This window comes from Salvelinus fontinalis, chromosome 8 (assembly GCF_029448725.1).
Source record: "Salvelinus fontinalis isolate EN_2023a chromosome 8, ASM2944872v1, whole genome shotgun sequence".
Taxonomy (NCBI): domain Eukaryota; kingdom Metazoa; phylum Chordata; class Actinopteri; order Salmoniformes; family Salmonidae; genus Salvelinus; species Salvelinus fontinalis.
In genome coordinates, this window is record NC_074672.1 from 24,304,391 (window position 1) to 24,318,056 (window position 13,666).

General features: G+C 44.6%; 1 protein-coding gene across 1 annotated transcript; it reads right to left on the reverse strand.

The window, feature by feature from the left end:
- Positions 1–2,319: 2,319 nt before the first annotated feature.
- On the reverse strand, positions 2,320–11,779 carry LOC129861445 (deleted in malignant brain tumors 1 protein-like). The gene is made up of 6 exons (XM_055932823.1): positions 11,684–11,779; positions 5,290–5,626; positions 4,461–4,802; positions 3,245–3,546; positions 2,757–3,000; positions 2,320–2,327 (listed from the first exon to the last, which is right to left on the reverse strand). The coding sequence occupies exons 1-6, from the start codon at positions 11,777–11,779 to the stop codon at positions 2,320–2,322; spliced, it is 1,329 nt and encodes a 442-aa protein (XP_055788798.1).
- Positions 11,780–13,666: the final 1,887 nt, after the last annotated feature.

Here is a 13,666-nt window from a genome sequence, read left to right on the forward strand (position 1 = left end):
AGCACCCTTGTGGGGCCTCAGTGTTGAGGATAAGCGAAGTGGAGATGTTGTTTCCTACCTTCACCACCTGGGGACAGCCTGTCAGGAAGTCCAGGACCCAATTGCACAAGGTGGGGTTCAGACCCAGGTCCTCGAGCTTAATGATGAGCTTGGAGGGTACTATGGTGTTGAATGCTGAGCTTCAGTCAATGAACAGCATTCGATTGCATTGTCTGTGGATCTATTGGGCCGGTAGGCAAATTGAAGTAGGTCTAGGATGACAGATAAGGTGGAGGTGATATGATCCTTAACTAGTCTCTCAAAGCACTTCATGATGACAGAAGTGAGTGCTGCGGGGTGATAATCATTTAGTTCAATTACCATTGCATTCTTGGGTACAGGAACAATGGTAGCCATCTTGAAGCATGTGGGGACAGTAGACTGGGATAGGGAGAGATTGAATATGCCCGTAAACACACCAGCCAGCTGTGCATGCTCTGAGGACGTGGCTAGGGATGCCGTCTGGGTCGGCAGCCTTGCGAGGGTTAACAAGTTTAAATGTCTTACTTACGTCGGCCATGGAGAAGGAGAGCCCACATTCCTTGGTAGCTGGCCATGTCGGTGGCACTGTGTTATCCTCAAAGTGGGCAAAGAACGTGTTGAGCTTGTCCGGTACCAAGACGTTGGTGTCCATGACATGGCTGGTTTCCCTTTTGTAGTCTGATTGTCTGTAGACCCTGTCACATGCGTCTCATGTCTGAGCCATTGAATTGCGACTCCACTTTGTCTCTATACTGACGTTTTGCCTGTTTGATTGCTTTGCCGAGGGAATTACTACTTTGTTGTGGTTTGCACGTTCAGTTTTGCGCGAATGCTGCCATCAATCCAGTTTCTAGTTAGGGTAGGTTTTAATACTCACAGTGGGTACAACATCTCCTATACACTTCTTGATGAAATCAGTAACCGTCTCAGTGTACACGTCAATATTGTTCTCGGAAGCTACCCAGAACATATCTCAGTCCGCGTGATCAAAAAAATCTTGAAGAGTGAATTCCAATTGGTCAGACCAGCGTTGAATAGTCCTTAGCACAGATACTTCCTGTTTGAGTTTCTACCTATAGGAAGGGAGGAGCAAAATGTATTTGTGGTCAGATTGGCTGAAAGGAGGGCAGGGGTGGGCCTTGTATGCATCCCGGAAGTTGGAATAACAATGGTTGAGTGTTTTTCCAGCGCAAGTACTACAGTCGATATGCTGATAGAATTTAGGTAGCCTTTCCCTAAAATTTGCTTTGTTAAGTTCTCCAGCTATAATAAATGCAGCCTAAGGATATATGGTTTCCAGTTTGCATAAAGTCCAGTGAAGTTCCTTGAGGGCAGTTGTGGTATCGGCTTGAGGGGGGATATACGCGGCTGGGACAATAACCAAAGATAATTATCTTGGGAGATAATACGGTCAGAATTTGATTGTGAGGTATTTTAGGTCGGGTGAAAAAAAGGATTTGAGTTCCTGTATGTTATTACAATTACACCATGAGTCGTTAATCATGAAGCATATACCCCCGCCCTTCTTCTTCCCGGAGAGATGTTTATTTCTGTCGGCGCGATGAACTGACAATCCAGATGGCTGGACCGACTCCGACAGTATATCCCGAGAGAGCCATGTTTCCGTGAAACAGAATATGTTACAATCCCTGATGTCTCTTCAGAAAGCGAGTAATATACTCGGAAGCGGTGGGTGGTGTGCGCTCCTCCTAAGTTGGACTAGAAGACCGCTTCCAGTCCCTCTTTTTCACCGGCGTTGTTTTGGGTCGCTCTCTGGAATCAGTTCAATTGCCCTGGGTGGTGTGAAAAAATGATCCGCTTCGGGAAAGTCGTATTCCTGGTTGTAATGCTGGTAGTGCTGGTGAGTTACCACCACTCTGATATCCAATAGTTCTTCCTGTATGTAATAATCTACCAGTGGTAGGTTTGGTGTCGAAATGAGAATGCATGAGCAGAAAATAACCCATACAGTACGTACTGTAAAATATGGTGGAGGATCTTTGATATTATGGGGCTATTTTGCGTCTATTGATCCTGGGACCCTTGTTAATTAAGGTCAATGATATCAGAAACTTTACCCAGTACCGGGACATTTTAGCCAAAAACATGGTTGCCTCTGAAGGAGGCTGAAACTTGGCTGCAAGTGGGTCTTCCAGCAAGACAATAACCCCAAGCACACAGCAAAATCCACAAAGAAATTATTAATTGGCCACAAAATCAACATTTTCCATGAAAACATGTTGTTTAAATTGAAGAGGGCAGGGCCTCCTGAGTGGCGCAGTGGTCTAAGGCACTACATCACAGTGCTAGAGGTGTCACAACAGACCCGAGTTTGATCCCGGGCTGTATCACAACCGGCTGTCATAGGGCGGCGCACAATTGGCCCAGCCTCGTCCGGGTAAGGGGAGGGTTTGGCTGGGGGGGCCTTACTTGGCTCATCGCGCTCTTGTGGTGGGCCAGCTGCCTGCAGGCTGACCCCGGTCGTTATTATTTATTTTATACAGTCATTTTTGCTCATCTTTTACAAGGTTGTCAACAATTTTGGAACCCACTGTATGTAACCTTAAAAAGTGCTATATAATAAATAAAGCTAACTGCGTTTAAAATTAGCTAAAGGTTGCAGTGGCTGTTTAAAGAAAACTGAAACATGGATTACAGTTCTCCTGCCCAATAAACTACTTTCAGGATCAGGAACCATCTAACAGTTGAATATGGAACTTCCCCTTTAATCTCACCTGAGCAGACAACGCTAGCATCCTCAGGATGCATGTAGTTGTACTGACCTTTCACATCAGAGGTGCAGTCAAAGAGAGATTCCTCTGTTCCAACACAGGCCATGTTATCCAGAAGAATGGGAATACCATCTCCCATACCAAACCAGGCCCATACGGGGGCATCTATCGCCCACATACAGCGGAGCAGTCTGCAGACCACGTCAGCAGCACTCACGTCCCAGTTATCATCACACACCGTACCCCACTGCCCCGCATGATACACTTATAATATACCGGTAGTTGTATGGAATTGATCTTACTGTTTTTAAATGGGTCTTCTTGTTCTTGAATTGAAGGTTATGAAAATATGAACATATGGAGAAGGGATATTGACAATGAGAGTGAGATATTGTGAAAAACAGGTATTAAATTATCCTTAATTCATCTGAACATACACAATTTTTGTCTACTGTAATTGTAGACTGAGACTTACCCATCATGCAAGTTACACTGGCATCTTCATCATGGCCACAGTCATGGTTTCCTATCCCTCCTGAGCTGCATTCCAGTAAAGATCCCTCACTTCCCATGCACGCCACATCATCCAATAGGATTGAGCCACTCCCCTCACCAAAGTGAGCCTGGTGAGGAGCCTCTGTGGCTGGTCCACAGCTCAGCTCCCTACATACAACTTGGGCATCTAGCAAAGCCCAGTTATCATCACAGACTGTCCCCCAACTCCCATCCTGGTAGACCTCCACCCTGCCAGAGCAGCGGTTAGGACCATCAACTAGACGCACTGTCAAGTCAGCTGTTTGAGTTAAGAGGAAGGGAAAGGGAGAAACGTGTAATGGGCACTATCTTTTTGTTTTACAAATACGTATTATGACTCATTTTGCAACTGAAACATAAAGTAAAATTATTTTTTTGTTGATTACTCACAATCTGAAGGGGATGGACCTGAGAGACGGAGAGAGAGAGAGAGAGGGAGAGAATATCGTATGGTGTTAATTCTTTCCCCTTCAATTATTGCTGGAGAGACAGACAGCACCTGCCATTGTCTGCCAGCTGAATTACAGGACCCAGGTCAAAGGAGACAGGTAGCCTAGCAGTTAAGAGCTTTGGGCCGGTAACCGAAAGGTCTCTGGTTTGAATCTCCGAGCTGACAAAGTGAGAAATCTGTTCATGTGCCCTTGAGCTAGGCATTTAACCCTAATTGCGCCTGTAAGTCTCTCTGGATAAGAGTGTCTGCTAAATGATTAAAATGTAAATGTAAATCTCTTATTCGGACCTAAAATATACCGACCATAAACAATGCTCAGATTTATGGTGATAAGTGACCACAAACTGCACTGAGGCAAAATGGTTATGTCAGTTAGAGGTTTCTTCTCATGACGTGTGAATCGTCATTTCTTTGCATATAGTGAGGTTTTCTGTAATTGAAACATAAAGTAAAGACCCACTGGAAACACACTGTTTAAATCAACATTGTTTCCACATCATTACAATGAAACTACGTTGACCAATGTGAAATAGACGTTGAATTGACGTCTGTGCCCAGTGGTAATTCATTTTTAGATGACTCACAATGGAGATCTGAAGGGGATGGACCTGAGAGAGAGAGAGAAAGAGAGAGGGAGGAAAAACATGGTAGCATTACACAAGCCCCTGGTTGGTGTTGGAAGTTTAAATAAGTTGTCTGAGATAATTCAACCATTCACTTACCTGACTGTCCCTGACATATCGCTGCTGCATCCTCAGAATGTCCACAGTTGTGTGACCTCAGTCCATCTGAGCTGCAGCCAAGCAGTGACCCTTCATTCCCAGAACATTGCACATCCTTTAGCCAGATCTCCCCCCTGCCTTGGCCAAAGTGAGCCTGGTCCGGGGCCTCCAGCGCCACCCCACAGCCCAGCGCTCTACACACTACCTTGGCATCCAGCAGGTCCCAGTCATCATCACACACTGTACCCCACTGGCCAGAGTGGAACACCTCTACTCTACCAGAGCAGTTGTTGGGACCATTGACAAGACGCACTCTGAAAATGCTGTTGTTCTCTGTAGGACCTGTAAACAAAGATAACTGTTAACTCCATTTACTAAGTGGTTTGATTAGAAATTAGGTGCACCCCTGTTCACTTTATTAAGTAACAATTGGGTTAACGAACAATACTGAGGTGAGTGCATGTTTCATCAATTTTGCATTGTTTTTCTTTGCGTATAGCTTTATAAACATTGCAAAAAGCACAGACAAAATACTGCAAACTTGACCGGTTCCTCTACACTGAAGGAATAATTTTTAAAGGACTTCATTAGTGAATATGGCGCTAGGTTTTTTATACATGATTTTGATCCAGTTAATAAAGTAAGATCCCATAATAGATCGAGCCAATACTGCAAAAAGAGAATAAGACGGTCCACAGGGAGTTCAATGGCTGGATGTCTATAGAAATACCTGTTGTAGAATTTGGTTTTTACAGTGTAACACTAGCCCTATTACCAACATATACAATATAATGATGTATAAACTTCCTGCCACAAACATTTATCTTACCAGCGCAGGTGACTCCTGCATCTTCATGGTGGCCACAGTCATGGTTACCCAGGCCACTGTGGGGACACTGCAGCAAAGAGTCTTCAGAGCCAGAACAGGCCAAGTCATCCAAAGAGATGGAGCCACTACCCTTTCCAAACCTGGCAGATCCAAAGGCCTCTAGTGCTTCTCCACAGCCCAACTCTCTGCACATCACCTGAGCATCCCTCTGATCCCAGCCATCATCACACACTGTACCCCACTGGCCAGAGTCAAACACCTCCACTCTACCAGAGCAGTTGTTGGGACCGTTGACCAGACGCACTCTGGAAAGGCCATCTGTAATAGACAGGTAGAACTGTGAAGATGACAGGGTGTGGGATTGATGTTGAGTTGAAAACTTTGTAGGTGGAAAAGGATCTTAATTAGATCACCCTGTTGTAGGAGAACTTTCCTGCAATGCAGGCAATTTAGAACTTGTAGTTTTTTGAGGTTTAAGAAGGCTTCTGAAGTTTGCAATTTTCACTTTGAAATTTCAGACTTGATTTGCCAATACGAAATATTTAACAATTTCTACAAAAATGAAAATTAAGTATAATGCATATAATAATTCACATTTCCTATTGCCGCAGGATTATTTGCCATTGACCTTAACAAGGGCCCCAAGACCAGTGGAAGCATAATAGCCCCATAACATAAAAAATACACTACCATATTTTACAATAAGTCTGGGCTTCCTTTCTGCTCATGCATTTTCATTTCGACGCCAAACCCCACCACTGGTGTGTAAGGCCAAAGAGCTCTATTTTCATGTTATCTGACCAAAGCACCGGTTCTAATCCAAGTGCCAATGCCGTTTAGCAAACTCCAGGTGTTAATATTTGTTGTATTACATGAAAATCTTTGGCCATACACGCCAGTGGTGGGGTTTGGCGTCGAAATGAAAATGCATGAGCCGAAAGGAAGCCCAGACTTATTGTAAAATATGGTAGTAATATTTTTTATGTTATGGGGCTATTTTGCTTCCACTGGTCCTGGGGCCCTTGTTAAGGTCAATGACATCATGAACTCTACCCAGTACCAGTACATTTAAGCCAAAAACCTGGTTGCCTCTACCAGGACGCTGAAACTTGGCTGCAAGTGGATCTTCCAGCAAGACAATAATCTCAAACACACATCAAAATCCACAAAGAAATTGTTAATTGGCCACAAAATCAACATTTCAGTCTCCGGATTTGAAAGACATTGGAAACCTGTGGTTTGAATGGAAGAGGGTAGGCCATAAGCTCAGACAAAGGATAGCTAGGATCTGGAAGGATTCTGTATGGAGAATGGTCTAAGATCCCTCCCAATGTTTTCTCCAACTCATTACCCATTTTAGAAAAAGGTTCAGTGCTGTTATCCTCGCAAGGTGAAGCATTGAAAGGTATTGAAAACAGGGGTGTCAATAATCTTGACCCCTACCTTTTTGAGAGAAAAAAATATTACTTGTGAAACAAAATCTCTTTCTCTAAGCAATTTTATTAGTATAAATAATATAATTTCCCAATTTTTCTGAGCATACAATTTAGTTCAGTATTTTAATTATTTATTTTATAGTCATTTTTGCTCATCTTTGTCAAGGGTGTCAATAAATTCAGACCCCACAGCATATAACCATGACTGACCTATCACATCAGAGAGGCAGTCAAAGAGAGAGTCCTCTGTTCCAACACAGGCCATGTTTTCTAGCAGAATGGGAATACCACCTCCCATACCAAACCCAGCCCTTCCAGTGCCATCCTAAGGGCTACCGAGTGGCGCAGCGGTCTAAGTGCCTGGTTCAAATCCAGGCTGTATCACATCGGGCTGTGATTGGGAGTCCCATAGGGCGGCGCACAATTGGCTTAGCGTCGTCCAGGTTTGGCCGAGGTAGGCCGTCATTGTAAATAAGAATTTATTCTTAACTGACTAGCCTAGTTAAATTAAATTTAAAAAATTGCCCACATACAGTGGAGCTGTCAGCAGTGCTCACGTCCCAGTCATCATGACACATGTATAATATAGTTGTATGGAATTGATCTTACCCTTTCTAAATGGGTCTTCTTGTTCTTGAATAGGATGTTATGAAAATAGGAAAATATGGACATTGACAATGAGAGTGAGATATTGTGAAAAACAGGTATTAAATTATCCTTAATTCATCTGAACATACACAATTTTTGTCTACTGTAATTGTAGACTGAGACTTACCCATCATGCAAGTTACACTGGCATCTTCATCATGGCCACAGTCATGGTTTCCTATCCCTCCTGAGCTGCATTCCAGTAAAGATCCCTCACTTCCCATGCACGCCACATCATCCAATAGGATTGAGCCACTCCCCTCACCAAAGTGAGCCTGGTGAGGAGCCTCTGTGGCTGGTCCACAGCTCAGCTCCCTACATACAACTTGGGCATCTAGCAAAGCCCAGTTATCATCACAGACTGTCCCCCAACTCCCATCCTGGTAGACCTCCACCCTGCCAGAGCAGCGGTTGGGGCCATCAACGAGGCGCACTGTCAAGTCAGCTGTTTGAGTTAAGAGGAAGGGTAAGGAAGGAACGCGTAACGGGCACCGACTTCTTGTTTTACAAATACATTTTATGACTTGTTTTGCAACTGAAACAAAGTAAGGAATCATTTTTAGATTACTCACAATGGGAATCTGAATCTGAAGGGTACGTACCTGAGAGAGAGAGAGAGGGAGAGAAAGAGGGAGAGGGAGAGGGAGAGAGACAGAGAAAGAGTATGATATGGTGTTATGATGGTGCCGACGGAGATGGCAGCATCGCAACTAGTTCTTAGGAAACTCTGCAGCATTTTGTTTGTTTATGTACTATTTTTTACGTTATTAGCTCAGGAATTATTCTGTGTCATTACATACAGCCGGGAAGAACTATTGGATATTAGAGCGGCGGTAACTCACCAGAACTTCCAGCAATAAGACCAGGATTACAACTTCCCTGGACCAGATCCTTTGTTTGCTCTCCCCAGAGTAATTAAGGTACTCGAGGCGGCCTTCTGCACACCTGCCACCACTCCTGAGTTTTTTACTCGCTAATGTCCAATCTCTGGATAATAAAGTTGATGAGCTCAAGGCGAGAGTTGCTTTTCAGAGAGACATCAGGGATTGTAACACACTGCTTCACAGATACATGGCTCTCTCGAGACATACTGTCTGACTCTGTAAAGCCAGTTGGGTTCTCAGTACACTGCACCGTCAGGAACAAACATCTCTCCGGGAAGCAGCAGGGTGGCGGTATATGTTTCATGACTAACGACTTATGGTGTAACTGTCATAACATACATGAACTCAAGTCCTTCTGTTCACCCGACCTAGAATATCTCACAATCAAATGCTGACGGTACTATCTCCCGAGAGAATTTTCCTCAATAGTAGCCACTGCGGTCTATATCCCCCCTCAAGCTGATACCACAACGGCCCTCAAAGAATTTCATTGGACTTTATGTAAACTGGAAACCACATATCCTGAGGCTGCATTTACTGTAGCTGGGGATTTTAACAAAGCAAATTTGAGGAAAAGTCTCCTGAAATTCTATCAACATATTGATTGTTGTACTCGCGCTGCTAAAACTCTCGACCATTACTATACTACCTTCCAGAATGCATATAAGGCCCCCCAGGCCCTCCATTCGGCAAATTGGACCACGATTACATCTTTCTCCTACAGGCAGAAACACAAACAGGAAGCACCCGTCGTGACAACTATTCAACGTTGGTCTGACCAATCGGAATCCACGCTTCATGATTGTTTTGATCACGCGGACTGGGATATGTTCAGAGTAGCGTCAGAAAATAATATCGACACATATAACGATACGGTGAATGAGTTTATCAGGAAGTGCATAGGAGATGTTGTACCCACTGTGACTATTAAAACCTACCCCAACCAAAAACTGGATAGAAGGGAGCAAAGAACCGCATTTAACCATGGCAAGGTGACTGGGAATGTGGCAGAATACAAAACAGCGTAGTTATTCCCTCCGCAAAGCAATCAAGCAGGCTAAACGTCGGTATAGGGACAAAGTTGAGTCCCAGTTCAACGTCTCACACACAAGACGTATGTGGCAGGGTCTACAGACAATCACGGACTATAAAGGAAAACCAGGAACACCGACGTCTTGTTTCCGGGCAGGCTGAACACCTTCTTCAATTCTTTGAGGATAATACAGGGACACCAATGCGGCCTGCTATCAAGGACTGTGGGCTCTCCTGCTCCATGACCGACATGAGTAGGACATTTAAACATGTTAACCCTCGCAAGGCTGCCGGCCCAGATGGTATCCCTAGCCGCGTCCTCAGAGCATGCGCAGGCCAGCTGGCTGGTGTGTTTACAGATAATTTAAATCTCTCCCTATCCCAGTCTGTTGTCCCTACATGCTTCAAGATGGCCACCGTTGTCCTTGCACCTAAGAAAGCAAAGGTAATTGAACTAAATAATTATAGCCCCATAGCACTTACCTCTGTAATCATGAAGTGACTTGAGAGACTAGTCAAAGATCATATCACCTCCACCTTACCTGCTACCCTAGACCCACTTCAATTTGCTTACCGCCCCAATAGATTGACAGACAATGCAATCGCCACCACACTGCACACTGTCCTGTCCCATCGGGACAAGAGGCATACCTATGTAAGAATTCTGTTCATTGACTATAGCTCAGCATTCAACACTATATTACCCTCCAAACTCATCATCAAGCTCGAGGCCCTGGGTCTGAACCCCACCCTGTGCAACTGTGTCCTGGACTTTCTGACGGGTCACCACCAGGTGGTGAATGTGGGAAACAACATCTCCTCTTCACTGATCCTCAACACTGGGGCCCCATAAAGGTGCGTGCTCAGCCCCCTCCTGTACTCCCTGTTCACCCATGACTGCGTGGCCATGCACTCCTCCAACTCAATCATCAAGTTTGCAGACGACACAACAGTAGTAGGCTTGACTACTAACAACGATGAGACAGCCTACAGGGAGGAGGTGAGGGCTCTGGGAGTGTGGTGCCAGGAAAAAAAACTCTCACTCAACGTCAACAAAACTAAGGAGATGATCGTGGACTTCAGGAAACAGCAGAGGGAGCACCCCCCCTATCCACATCAACGGGACCGCACTGGAGAAGGTGGAAAGTTTCAAGTTCCTCGGCGTACACATCACTGACAAACTGAAATGGTCCACCCACACAGACAGTGTGGTGAAGAAGGCGCAACAACGCCTCTTCAACCTCAGGAGGCTAAAGAAATTTGGCTTAACACATAAAACCCTCAATTTTTTTTACAGATGCACAATTGAGAGCATTCTGTTGGGCTGTATCACCGCCTGGTAGGGCAACGGCACGGCCACCAACCGCAAAGCTCTCCAGAGGGTGGTGCGGTCTGCCCAACGCATTACCGGGAGAAAACTTTCTGCCCTCCTGAACACCTACAGCACCGATGCCATAGGAAGGCAAAAAAGATCATCAAGGACATCAACCACCTGAGCCACTGCCTGTTCACATGATGCTGCCACCCCCGTGCTTCACGGTTGGGATGGTGTTTTTCGGCTTGCAAGCCTCCCCCTTTTTCCTCCAAACATAACGATGGTTATTATGGCCAAGCAGTTATATTTTTGTTTCATCAGACCAGAGGACATTTCTCCAAAAAGTACGATCTGTATCCCCATGTGCAGTTGCAAACCGTAGTCTGGATTTTTTTATGGCGGTTTTGGAGCAGTGGCTTCTTCCTTGCTGAGCGGCCTGCTAAACACGTGTATGTGAACAATAAATTTGATTTTAATCTTTCCTCTTCAACTACTGCTGGAGAGACAGACAGCACCTACCATTGTCAAAGGTCAAAGGCGGTAGGTAGCCAAGCGGGTAATAGCGTTGGCGGTTCGCATTCCTGAGTTGACTAGGTGAAAAATCTGTCGATTTGCCCTTGCGGTAAAGGGTTTCCTCTCATGACGTGTGAATATACAGGATATCTGATGTGACCATAATTTCTTTGCAAATAGTGAGGTTTTCTGCAATTGAAACATAAAATAAAGACCCACTGGGAACACACTGTATAAATCAACATTGTTTCCACATCATTACAATGAAATTACGTTAAACCAACGTGGAATAGACATTGAATTGATGTCTGTGCCCATTGGGGAATAATTTTTAAATTACTCACAATGGAAATCTGAAGGGGATGGACCTGAGAGAGAAAGAGGGAGAGAGGGAGAGAGAAAAAGAGGGAGAGAGCGGGGGAGAGAGAGAGAAAGAGGGAGGGAGAGAAAGAGACAGAGAGAGAGAGGGAGGGAGAGAGAGGGGAGAAATGGTAGCATTACACAAGCCCCTGGCTGGTGTTGGTAGTTTAGATAAATCTTCTGAGAAAATTCAACCACACACTTACCTGACTGCCACTCACATATCGCTGCTGCATCTTCAGAATGTCCACAGTTGTGTGACCCCAGTCCATCTGAGCTGCAGCCAAGCAGCGCCTCTTCATTCCCAAAACATTCCACATCATCTAACCAGATCTCCCCCCTGCCTTGGCCAAAGTGAGCTTGGTCCGGGGCTTCCAGCGCCACCCCACAGCCCAGCGCTCTACACACTACCTTGGCATCCAGAAGGTCCCAGTCATCATCACACACTGTACCCCACTGGCCTGCATAATACACCTCCACCCTGCCAGAGCAGTTGTTTGGGCCATCCACTAAACGTACTCCTCCAGCACTGACTGTGGAGGCTGGAAAATAATTGTTTTGTTAAGTCCCACATTAAGTGACTGGGTATTTATATGATAGTCACATATATAAGAACTACAGTGTATGATTGCCATCATGGAACTACAATGGCTTGGTGAAAGTATTCACCTCCCTTGGCATTTTTCTTACTTTGTTGCCCTGGAATTAAAATAGATTTTTGGGGGGTTTGTATCATTTGATTTACACAACATGCCTACCACTTTGAAGATGCAAAATATTATTTATTGTGAAACAAACAAGAAATAAGACAAAAAAAAACAGAAACCCTGAGCGCGCATAACTATTCACCCCCCAAAGTCAATACTTTGTAGAGCCACCTATTGCAGCAATTACAGTTGCAAGTCTCTTGGGGTATGTCTCTACATGCTTGGCACATCTAGCCACTGGGAATTTTGCCCATTCTTCAAGGCAAAACTTCTTCAGCTCCTTCAAGTTGGATGGGTTCTGCTGGTGTACAGCAATCTTTAAGTCACACCACAGATTCTCAATTGGATTGAGGTCTGGGCTTTGACTAGGCCATTCCAAGACATTTAAATGCTTCCCCTTAAACCACTCGAGTGTTGCTTCTGCAGTATGCTTAACGCCCTTGTCCTGCTGGAAGGTGAACCTCCGTCCCAGTCTCAAATCTCTTGAAGACTGAAACAGGTTTCCCTCAAGAATTTCCCTGTATTTAGTACCATCATTCCTTCAATTCTGACCAGTTTCCCCACAGCATGATGCTGCCACCACCATGCTTCACTGTGAGGATGGTGTTCTCGGGGTGATGAGAGGTGTTGGGTTTGAGCCAGACAATGTGTTTTCCTTTATGGCCAAAAAGCTCAAATTTAGTCTCATCTAACCAGAGTACCTTCTTCCATATGTTTGGGGAGTCTCCCACATGCCTTTTTGCAAACACCAAATGGGTTTGCTTATTTTTTTCTTTAAGCAATGGCTTTTTTCTGGCCACTCTTCCGTAAAGCCCAGCTCTGTGGAGTGTACGGCTTAAAGTGGTCCTATGGACAGATACTCCAATCTCTGCTGTGGAGTATCTTTGGTCTCTTTGTTGCCTCTCTGATTAATGCTTTCCTTGCCTGGTCCGTGAGTTTTGGTCGGCGGCCCTCTGTCAGATTTGTTGTGGTGCCATATTCTTTCCATTTTTAAATAATGGATTTAATGGTGCTCCGTGGGATATTCAAAGTTTCTGATATTTTTTTATAACCCAACCCTGATCTGTCCTTCTCCACAACTTTGACCCCGACCTGTTTGGAGAGCTCCTTGGTCTTCATGGTGCCGCTTGCTTGGTGGTGCCCTTTGCTTAGTGGTGTTGCAGACTCTGGTGCCTTTCAGAACTGGTGTATATATACTGAGATCATGTGACAGATCATGTGACACTTAGATTGCACACAGGTGGACTTTATTTAACTAATTATGTGACTTCTGAAGGTAATTGGTTGCACCAGATCTTATTAGGGGCTTCATAGCAAAGGGGTTGAATATGTAAAATAAAATAAATAAAAAATATGCACGCACCACTTTTTCGTTTAGAATTTCCGATTTTTTTTTAAACAAGTTATTTTTTTCATTTCACTTCACCAATTTGGACTATTTTGTGTATGTCCATTGCATGAAATCCAAATAAAAATCCATTT